The 12,535-nt window shown below is 28.4% G+C and overlaps 1 protein-coding gene across 1 annotated transcript; it reads left to right on the top strand.

Annotated features, from left to right (window-relative positions):
* Nucleotides 1-1,301: 1,301 nt before the first annotated feature.
* On the top strand, nt 1,302-2,015 carry LOC110093978. Its single transcript, XM_020819055.2, has one exon. The coding sequence runs from the start codon at nt 1,345-1,347 to the stop codon at nt 1,846-1,848; it is 504 nt and encodes a 167-aa protein (XP_020674714.1). The 5' UTR covers nt 1,302-1,344; the 3' UTR covers nt 1,849-2,015.
* Nucleotides 2,016-12,535: the final 10,520 nt, after the last annotated feature.

Here is a 12,535-nt window from a genome sequence, read left to right as displayed (position 1 = left end):
TTAATTTAAACCCTTAATACATATATAATAATTAAAAAAAAAATCTCAGTAACAAATATATGGAATCTTCATTCAAATTCTTTTTCTAATTTCACGGACGAACGGCTTGCAAAGCATCAGCTGGCACCAAAAGTAGCTTTTCATGAATGATCAGAATCAAATGCAATCACGTGCAACCGACGAAATTCACGTGACAATGGTTAGGTTGACAATTTGGTAGCTTTAAAATCAAATATCTTATTCACATCCACATGTCCCTGGCTAGCAGGTGTCAATTCGGGTTGATGAATCGGTTCAAATTTTATTCAAAATTGACCCGAGTTGAATGAATTCGTGTATAATATATGTTAAAATATTTGCCCTAAACCTGGTTGGATCATTGCTCGATTAATCCGAGCCTAACCCATTTGACTCATTTATCATATAGATCATACAATTTAAGCCATTTAACCTAAACACATTTAGCCCAAACCGAAATAATAATTGGGTACATTTAGATATTTAAGATCAAACTGTATCATACCCAAAATTTAATCGATCAATCCTAACTTAATTTTTTGAGTCAGATTCGAGCCGAATATGCAACTCATCTTGATCTGTTAGTTGGGAGCTTTGGCTACCAACCAAGAGGTCATCAATTCGAGTCATACATATATAATGTGTATGTGAGTTTGTCTTAGGCTTTATTTGGGACGACTTTCTTACTGCTTCTTAAAGCAGCTTTTTAGTAAAAAAATTAAAAATTTTGTACTAACAAGCTACTTTAAGAAGCAGGAAAAAAGTTGTCCCAAATTTTAATTTTTATACTAGAAAGCTGTTTTAAGAAGCAGTAAGAAAGTCGTCCCAAACAAAACCTTAATTGAACTAAATGTTTCAAAAAAAATTTATAAGTCTTGTTATATCATTTATTAACACCTCACTCTTCCAACTTACATAATTATGAGAAATAAATGCATTCATTTATAAAGTTAGTTGAGACATTGGACATCAACAATAAATTTTAGAATGCACTTTGTCCTTTAATCCATTGGAATTTTTTGAAGATATTTTTAATGAATATGACTGCACAGTTTTATGTTTATTAATATATTCTATAATTATCATAATTATTATGTGATTTAATAATTAGATGTTTAACAGTTTCAGTGATAATATTTTTTATTTTAATTATTTATCTTATAATTTTAGACATATTATCATATCATCATTATAAAAATTAAATATTTCAATGGCAAATCTTAAATTCTCTGCCAACTTAGAGGGCAAACAAATGTCCAAGTCTTTATATTAAGGAACTTACTTGGCCTCTCTCTGTAATACCTAGCAAGCACAAGAAGAGAAAAGATGTCGCTGGTAACAGAAGATCAGAGGGCAAAGGCAGAGATATACAAAGGAGACTCACTCTGCCATGAAAAATGCCAGTTTCTTCTCAAAGAAGTTAACCTTCCCAATGGCCTCCTTCCCCTCAAAGACATCATAGAGTGCGGCTACATAGAAGAAACTGGTTTTGTGTGGCTCAAACAGAAGAAGAAGATAGAGCATACCTTCAAGAAAATAGGAAAGCTTGTGAGCTACGCCACTGAAATCACTGCTTACGTTGAGAATCTGAGGATCAGAAAGCTCACAGGAGTGAAGGCCAAAGAGCTCTTCATCTGGATTACTCTCACTGATATCTCAGCTGATGGAGGAGAAGAAGGTAAGAGCTCAGCTGGGAAGGTTACCTTCCACAGCTCCACTGGTCTTTACAGAACTTTTCCTGCAGCAGCTTTTGTGATTGAGGAAGATGAGGAGAAGAAGAAGGAGGTGGAGGTGAAAGAGAAGGTGGAGAATGAAGTAATGAAGGCTTGATTTATTATGATATTTGTAGTAGAAGTGTGTTTCAGGCTTTGAGCTATCGGATTTATCTCGCTGCTTTCTTATCTCAATGAACTATGTTTTGGATCGAACTATATGAACCAGCTGTGTGGCTAGCTCTCACTTTATTAATCATGGATGAGCATTTTCATTCATATGGATATATTTCTGTTTGGAAAGAAAAAGTTGAGAGTTATTGATGTATTTTTAGGCTTCGTTTGAGACGGTTTTCTTGCTGCTTCTTAAAGCAGTAAGAAAGTCATCCCAAACTAAACCTACAATGATCAAAATAAAAAGCTATTTGGCTAGAAATATAAAATTTTTTATAACACTTATAAGATAATTATTAAAAAAAAAAGTTTCAAAAGCTCTTGAAGTAGACAAGAAATTTTTCTTCATTTCCATATTCTTTTGAGTAGATTGTTTTAGGGTTTGTTTGGAATGGCTTTCTTACTACTTCTTCAAACTTTCTAAAAAGCTGCTTGAAGAAGCAATAAAAAAGTCATCACAAACGAAGACTTAATTAGCTCAATAATTTAAGGTTTTGTTTGGGATGACATTCTCAATGCTTTTTAAAATAATTTTACAAAAAAATTTTTGAACTAAAAAATAATTTTGTACTAGAAAGTGATTATAAAAGCTATTAAGGTTCTTGTTAGAAGAAATTATCGAAGGCATTGCTCTTAGTTTGTTTGCTTCACAAGTAACTACATTGAGCCTATTAGTCATAAAATTTCTTGCAATTTTATCACATAGCAAATTTTCTATCACCGATCTTGATCATATATATAAGCAGATAGTAATATAATTCTATACTTTCGAACAAAATACTCTCTATGAATGCTAAAATCTATCTAAAATCTAATTTCAGAGGTTAGATTTATATCTGTTGTAGAATTTTAATACTTTCAAAAATACCATTAAATTCAACAATTGCAGCTCCCCTAAACAAACAAAGAAAATTTTCTTCGGAAATTCACCTCAAGTTCTATATAGAGAGATTATTACGTGCAGAGTCTAGACGTAACTTTCCGTCCGGACTCCAATAAGGTGATGACATCTGAATTTTCTCTCTTGTACATGAAAAATTATTCTGTGCGGTAACCGGCGTCCGAAGGCAAATCAGAGAGCGTCACATCACTTTTTTGCTATTTACCGCTGTGTACCGGGTGACCTAACGCACTCTAATTTATATCCGGACGGTCCGTGGCCACAGAGAATAATTTTTTCTTGTACATATCCTATGTACAAAAGAGAAAAAAAAATCTAAATGTCTTCACCTGATTGTACTCCGCACATAATAATTCTTCATGAACTCATATCTCCAAACCTCCACCTGCCAACAACCCCTTCACAAATGCTGATAGAACAAAACATTAAAGTCTGGCCCAACCTACTCAATGAATGGCTTTAATTTATTGATTGTACGATAAGGTAATTATTTTTATTTTAATTAAATTAAAGATGTTTTTAAATTATTTAAATTAAATATATGATTTATTGAGCATGTTTGGAATGCATTTTAATAGTTTTGATTGATGAAATTTATGAATAAAATTATGCTTTAAAGGCTGTTTATTTATATATGCCCTCTAACAATGATTGCTTTTTTATATGATAGATAAATGAATAAATTATTATAAAAATAATCAAATTTTAAAATAATTTTTAAATAATTTTGTTCTAGAATATCATATTGCTTCAATTTAATCCCTTGACTATATAATATTTACTCAAAAGGGTTCATGTTGTATTAAAGATATAAAATTGATTCCAACTTAGTCCCTTGACTATACAAAAAATTGATCGCAATTTATTCTCAAAGGGATAATTTTGAATCAATTTTGTATAGTCAATGGACTAAACTCTAGCAACGTGATACTCTGAGACTAATTAAGACTTCAATTAGAACGGTTTTTTTACTACTTTTTAAAGTGGCTTTCTAGTATATAAAGCCTCTTTAAGAAGCAGTAAGAAAGCCGTCCAAAATGAAGCCTAACGTTTAATTTGGAAGGCTTTTTTATTGTTTTGTAAAGTAATTTTTTAGTACAAAAGTTTTTTAAAAATAGAGAAAAAATAGTGGTATAAAGTTATCCCAACCGAAGCCTAAATTAGTCATTTACAAATAATTAATCAAGGAATTATTTTGATGTTGTATTTTAAGAGCTGATGGTTCATTAAAGACTTGTAATTCGGCCACTCAGTGGGTATTATAAAAAAAGGGGGGAATTATTTTGAGCTGTACTCCAAAATAAAAATTGAAGAAGGTTACTCCATAAATAATTTTCATAATTAAAGGAGAGAGTATGAGTTTGAAAACCATATAAGATGTTATTTTTAAAATAGAAGAAATAATAATCTTTCTTTTCATAGGAATAGACAAATGCATTAAAATCATCAAAAAAATTCATTGAAAAAACACAGAATGAATAACTTGATATATAATTTAAGCTTTTATTTATTTATTCATTTTTTTCTGATTTTTGTTTTAGTTCGTTGAAAATATAACTATAATGTTGATCCCTATATAGTATGAACTGTGTTCTATGCATTGCTTTGATTGAATTCTCTTAGATTTTAGTTGGGACAATTTTTTTATTATGTTCTTAATCAACTTTTTAGTGTAAAATATTCTTTAAAGCAGCGAAAAAATAGCGTTAGAAAACTATCGATTTCTCAAGCTTTATTTGAAATAGCTTTCTTAGCTTATTGATTTCTAAAGCAGCTTTCTACTCCAACAATTTTAATTTTAAAAAATTTTGTACTTAAAAACTATCTTTAAAAATAGTTAAAAAACAGTCTCAAACTAAACATCAAACGTAGCCTTAGTGGCCTTTTGTAGTTCTGTTTAATATGATTTGTTCGTTGAGTTTCATTGGATTGCTGCTGGGCTTTTGCAGAACTTTAGTTTGGCTTCAGCGTCAGTCATGCCTTGTAATTCAGTGATTTAGCTATTTTATAGATTGTAAAGACGGGGATAAGGCGTTTGAAGAGTTTTTTTTTCTGGTTTTTTATAAATTTTATTTTTTGGGTATTAGATTTTCTTTTGATGTTTCAGTATTAATTAGATGTAAATATCACCACTGCAGAACTGCTAACCACTTCTTATAGTACCGTAGAAATGTAGAATGAATGAATTTGTCTCAAAAGTTTTGTTTTGGACGGCTTTCTTACTGCTTCTTAAAGTAACTTTTAGTACAAAAATTAAATTTTTTGTGCTAAAAAGCTGCTTTAAGAAGCATTAAAAAAATCCGTCTCAAACGAAGCCTAAGTCTATAAAACAATGAATATTCAATTACCAACTAACAGAGTAATTGAAGAAAAAAACAGTTTTTCTGTTCTCTCAGCTTTTTCATTTTCTTCCTCCTCCGCTATGTCGTTAGGGCTTGCTTGCTTGCTATAACAATAGTTTCAGCATGATATCTAGCATTGTGGTAATCCTTCCCCTTCACAAACCAACTGCTATAAACCTCCCTATCTTCTTCAGCTGCCGCATTCTTCCCTCCGAATGGTTCAGGTTTCATTTGAGACGGCTTTTTTGCTGCTTCTTAAAGCAGCTTTTTAATATAAAAATTAAATTTTTTCTACTAAAAAACAGCTTTAAGAAATAGCAAAAAAGCCATCACAAACCTCATTGCTACTCTCAACCTCGGCAATTGCTCTATCTACTCCTCCCTCAAAACTTTTATTGCAAACTTCAAAACATATATGGCAAGCGAAAAACAATCTTCTATTGAAGTTCCAAATTCTCAAACTCTTCACCAAGAACAAATTTGATAGCTTCTTGGATGGGTCCAATCAAAGCCCAAATAAAATGACAACAAACTCTACGGCCCACTGGGCCACTTCTACCTCAGTCCCTTGCACACTATATGAGCATTCATTAACTAAAACTTGGCCACAACCCTCCATCTCAACACCGTTAAATTGAATTAATTAATTTAAATATTGTTAATTTTAATATGAATTTCAATTATTATAAATAATATAAATATTAGTAATATTGTTAATTAAATTTCAAATATTAGAAATATTAGTTCATTTTAATTTATTAAGAAAGTCAAATTTATTATTAAGTTAATTTTAATAATTAAAATAAGTAATTATTATTATTATGTTATTAATTAAATTATGTTATAATAATTAATATTAAAATAAATTATTATTATTATGTTAATTTTAATAATTATGAAAAAGTCTAATTTATATATAAAAATGTAACAAATCCAACATATTATTCATCACAACTCAAACGGTTTGTTCACGCTTGTCAAACAAGCCCGCGAGGCTGCATGTTGGCTGATTCACTGGCCCTAATTAACACTCTTAACTTCTACAAATGAACTCTTTATTTTTCGCAAACCTAATTAACACTCTATCATCCAATATCTCAAAAACTTCTTGGGTGAATTCGAGGATCGTCTTGAAAACTTGAGAATTAATCATACCTAATTTAATATTTTCTTTTCAAAAAGTATGATGCATGACACTCAAAATATGTTGTCATCAATGTTGGATATTAAATGTGCCCCTTACAATGAAAATATCTTGGTATATCTATCTACACATCAAAACCTAATATTATGGATTGTATTTTTATCATGAAAATTTATTGCTTGACTTGGTGGCTAGAAACATATGACTATCTCATTTGTTGGGATATTTTAATTTAGGAAAGTTTACATACATATCACTTTATTTCATGCTATTTATATATCTTACACCCAAAATATTAATAGTACATATCTACCAGTCATATAAAACGTTAATATCAAATATACCACACATATAATTCATTTCTACCATTCATACATCCTATAAACTTTGATATTTCATTCCATGCATGCACTCAAATTTGATCTATGGGGATAGTCATGCAATATTAATGTTTTAGGTTTTAGATAAGTAAATAGCTTAAAATAAAGTGGTATGTATGTAAATCCCCGTTTAATTTATCAAAACCACTATTTGAAATTATTTAAACTATTTGTTTAGATTTTTTATCATCCCCGGGCTTTACAGAGAAGATATTCTCTCTAATATCTAAATTCTCTTATCATAATATAGAGGAGAACAAGATGCACATTATAGCTTCATTTGAGATAGTTTTCTTAATGCTTTTTGAAGTATTTTTTTAGTATAAAAATTTTTTGAGCTAAAAATTTTTGTACTAAAAAGCTATTTTATAAAATCGTATGAAAGTTGTCCCAAACAAAACCTATATCTTAGTTCAAAAAAAAAAAAAAAAAAAAAAACCCTAAAAAAAAAAAAAAAAAAAAAACTCTCCTCAAAGAAATGGAGGGGATTGAGGGTATACTCACTTGACACTATGAACTTTATCTACAAAGCAAAAAATGGTTGGCAAACTTTATAATTCTCAACCATATTTCCCAAATGGTTCAAAAATAATTATAGATCAGCTTGGGACCCATCAATACAAACACTTCTCCTATTTGGAAGGGGCTTCTCTATGTTGCTACCAAAATCTACATTTGAATCTTTTTTTTTTTTTTTTTTATGTTGTCATAAGCTAGTTACTTTCATTATATTGAGATCAGTGGATTCATGAAAATTCTATTATGGATATGATGGAATCTAATGATTATTTCAAGAAACTTGATAATGTCAATGTTGATAATATCATATGCAATGGTTGGCGGTTCTTACTTAATATATCTTCTCTTGTTGAATTGGTATGTGCTAATTTTATTCTTACTGCTCATATATCCACTGTCACTCGTCTGAAATGGTCTGATTATGAATCTTTCTCCACTAAGAAAGCTTATATGATGCTCTTTGAGAAGCCCTTAATGTGACTTGGCATAAATTTCTATGGTTTAGTGACTTTGAGATCAACTTTGATACCTTTTATTGAAAAGTCTTAATTAATGGCCTCGCCACTAAAGATACTTTGGTAAGAACGAGGGTTATGGTTAATACGTTTTGAGTGCTTTGTTGTATACATGAGGAATCACATGCAAACTTATTTTTTGTTTATTCCATTTGTTATGATGATACTTCAGTATTGTATCCCTAGAGGGTCTTTCTTCCTCCAAAGTTATACCTTTTCTTAGGTTATGCATCATGCATCTTCTATATCATGTAAAATGATAAGGAAATCCTTCTTGCTTGCATTGTAAATCACATCCTACTTCATTTGGTTGGAGAGGAATAATATCATTTTTTGGAATGACAATTTTCCTATTCACAAAATTGTTGAAAACATTAGATATGCTATCTAAAATAAAAGTAGGAAATGGATTTCCATGGGACCATTGCATACTAAAATTCAATACATAATTAACATGGATCACTCTGTATATAATGATGCTACCATATAACTATTTTTCGTCTATTTTTTCCCATTCCACTCTATAGTTTTCATTTTCTTATCTCATGGAGGTTAATTTTATGGTTATACATGAATCACTATGTTTCATTTGTTTTTTCTCCTATATTGGAGACATGTAATTTCTATGTTGTACTACTGATGGCTAAATCCCTGGTTATGACTACTTGAATCATTTGATGGTAGAATTGGTTATCTATTGAGACTTAACTATATGCAAATGGCACAACCGAATATCGATTGTATCCTTCTGCCTTTTGAACTATTTAAGAGAGATTTTTGCAACTTTATGATCTTTATATCAAAATTGGCTTGTGTTCCTACTATCAATATCTTTAAGGTTTCTATTGTGACTAACTTCACTACCTTTTTATTCTTTCTTAATTGTATTTCTTTTAAGTACTTTTCATTTTTTTTTTGGCTGTTGACTTTAACAATTGATTGTTATATAGATATATTGTTGTATGACCTTATGATGGAATTGGATGAATTTGGCCCTCATTTTTCTTTAAAAAAAAAAAAAGAAATGAAAGCTTCTTATACAACTATAAATATTAGAATTTAATGGACCAATTAAAACCACTATATTTATTAATTACATCCATTATGCTTCTTAGAAAAATTAAATCAGAATATATCAATTAAAATTTGATCAAAATAAAATTTAATTTTTTTTTTAGATGAATTCAATATAGACAATTAAATAATTTTTTATTATATATTAATCTTATAGCATATTTAAAATTATTATAATTAAATTTTAATCAGAACATATTTCTTTCCTATATGCTTACAGTTGTCAATAAAATATCTTTAAATTTGCATTGCAATTTGCATATATGAATTGGTATAGTTACTACTTGTGAGAATAACTGTAAGCATTTATTAATATAGAACAGAAATGTGATTAGACTATCCTAACTAAAATTAAATTCTTATGTATTTATATATTTAATATTAAATTTTTATATTTATTTTAATTAAATTAATTTTAGAAATATTTTTATATGATCTAAAGATTATATGTTTTATAAATAAATATAAAAATTACTTTTTGATATTCAAAGATAGAAGAATTAAGTAGTATATATATATATATATATATAATATATAGTATATTCAAAACATATATGAAAAATTATTTAAAAATATAAGATAAATTTTCATAATAGATGCTCAATTTATGAAAATTCTAAAATATTTATATAAAAAATATAAAAATATTGCATGCACTATTGAATTAATAAGCTTGAATATTTTATAATTTTGATTAAATAATCATCTATTTTAAATATGTATCTTGCTTTTTTAAAATAGTTTTAACTTAATAACAAATTATATTATTATTATTATTATTATTACTATAAAATGAAATAAAAAAAAATCTCATAAACCAAGTCATAACATTTGTGATTTTAAATATTGACAAATTGCTAATTTTTGTTTGTTGACTTTGAATAGGGTTGGAAAGATCACACCATGAATTTATTTGGGACAACATGTTCAATGATGAGGACATCTAATAAATTTTTCAATAATATTTTAATTCAAAATTAGATTTCATTATGAAAGCAAATATATATATATATATATATACCCTTTCAGCCTAAATTACCCAACAAGTAGAATATTCTACTTTGTTCCACAGTGATTACAATTGTAGAGAAACAAGGGCGATCCTTGCATTTTTATGGCATAACCTTTATCGATGTTTCGGCTAGCTATTCGGGCCGAGTTGACTCAAACCTATATAATAAGTAATATAAATATGTTTATAGTACTCGGGTTGACTCTCATTAAGTTCAAATGCAATATTTTGATATGTATGAGAAATAGCTCAAATTAAATTCATAAATTAACACCTATAAGACCATCTCCAACAGAGCTGCAAGCAAGAGTTTATCGTCCACCTCAAGCTCCATCGAAAAGTCATTTACAATCGCATTTTTGCAAGGTGAACAGGGCCACACTGTTCACAAACTCAAATGACGAAAGCAAAGAAAGGCGCGTGGAGTTTGGTTGAGAAAGAATATACACAAAATATACTTTTTTTTGTTAGAAATAAAGCTCAGTTGGAGATAAGTTATTACATTTTACAATATTGATACATTTTGAAGTAAAAAATGAGTTTTCCGGTAGAAGATGCCCAAACTATAGTTGTAATAGTTATAGTCCCTATACAATCAAGATATTATAATATAACATTTGATCACAATAGGCCATAGATCTATTGGATTTACTTTAAGATTAGTGCAAATAAGTTCTTTATGTTTGACATTAATCTTTAAACAAACTAAAGATTTAAAAATATCATTGTCATTAAAATTGCGTAAGAATACTTTAATATTTTTTTCCATAAATAATTACGCAGTCTTTGAATATTAATTAGATTAAATTCAAAAATCAATATGTTAAGACTTTGAAAGATTAGTATCTCATTGATAAATCAATTTGATTGATAAATATAATAATATTATAAAAACCCTAAACTTTCACATAAATTTTCCAAATGATGAATTGTTCTCATCCTTTAGGGTTTATGGTCAAATTTAACAGATGACAGCATATATGATGGTGTTGTTTTAAATAATGCTGATATATTTGCATTGATCATATTAAAATAATATTATTATTAAAAAAAAGGTCAAAAATTTCTATTCAACACAAAATAAATAAATATTTATTATAAAATCTAATAATATATAAAAAAAATATCTCAAAAAGAAAAGTTTGTATATGAATTAATGCTTTATAATTTTGTGTTAAATTTATAAAAAAACATTTTGAGAAATTTTACTTTATATGAAAAAATAATTTAAATATAATAAAAATCATATTTTAAAAATTAGGTCAGAATATATCCACCTTTTTTTATATTATAAGAATAAACAAGCAAACTATGCTTACAATTGGGAGCTAGCTTTGTGTATTATTGTGTTCATTTTATGAGCTGTAAAGTGAATATTATGGGAAGCAGTCAAATAAATAATATTTTCTTAATTAGTGTTTTTAATTTGAATATTGGAAGGGAAAATAAAAAAATAAATGTGAAATGCAAGCACAAAAACGTATAGGGTAAGATATTAATTCAATACAAATAATTTTAAAATATAATAAAAATTAGTTATGAATATTTCAAATTGATTTTCTATGAGAAAAAAACTTTTCACCAAATTAAATTGAGTAGAGGTGATAACAATCCGACTTCGAGCCGATTCTGTGTCGTCTATAAATAGGGTTGAACCGGCATAAGCAGGCTCGAGATCAGCTCGTGAGTTGAATTTATCGTATTTTGAGCTTGTTTCAGTCGAATTGGCCTGATTTCGGGCTTGTTCGAATTCATTTTTCCTTTTTTTTTTTAATTTTTAAAGTTATTTAATGTGCATATGTAGAGATATAGTCACCCATGCATCTATTGAATTTAAAAAATATATATATTATTTATATTTTGATGCAGGCTCAGCATGAAGATCAGATTGAGCCAAAATTTGGCTTATTGCTAACCTCTTTTAGCCAAATCCAAAATCGATCCAAACTTATAAGGTTTCATTTGAGACAGCTTTCTTACTGCTTTGCTTCTCAGATAGCAAGCACAATTTTTATTTGGCCACTGCTTTCAAAAAAATTTGGTGCTAATAAAGTGCTTTCTACAACACTAATAAAAAAAAATTACTTTCATTATAATAACTTTACAAGCACTTTTACAAAAAAGCTGCAACCGTCCTAAACGGAACTTAAAAAAGCCAATTCAAGCTTTGAATGATCTTCGATCTTCAGTCCAAAATCTCAACCCTAACTATGAGCATGACTTCACCAAAAAGTTAAATTGAAATATCTTATGCTAATATTTTCCTTACAATAATCTCATTAACAAATCACATAAACGGAATATTAAAATAGAGAATTGTTGATGATTAAGGTTTCGTTTGGGACAGCTTTTTTATACTTCTTAAAGCAGCTTTTTAGTATAAAATTAAAAATTTTTGTACTAGAAAGCCGCTTTAAGAAGCAATAAGAAAGCCGTCTCAAACGAAGCCTAAGTTGAGGTAAGGTGAAGCTGATTTAGGCTTCATTTGGGACCTTTTTTTCACTGTTTCTTAGAGCAGCTGTCTAGTTGTTTGGTATAGCCTTCTTACCGCTTCTTAAAGCAGCTTTCTTGTTCTAAAAAGATGCTTTAAGAATCATCAATAAAGCTATCCTAAATGAAGCCTCAGGCTCAGGCTACGTTTGGGACCACTTTTTTACTGCTTCTTAAAGTAATTTTTTAGTACAAAATTAAGATTTTTATATTAAAAAGCTGTTTTAAAAAGCAGTAAAAAAACTGTCTCAAAC

This window comes from Dendrobium catenatum, unplaced genomic scaffold, assembly GCF_001605985.2.
Source record: "Dendrobium catenatum unplaced genomic scaffold, ASM160598v2 fragScaff_scaffold_0, whole genome shotgun sequence".
NCBI lineage: Eukaryota > Viridiplantae > Streptophyta > Magnoliopsida > Asparagales > Orchidaceae > Dendrobium > Dendrobium catenatum.
The sequence above is the reverse complement of the archived record's forward strand: the minus strand, read 5'-3'. Positions and strand labels throughout refer to the sequence as shown.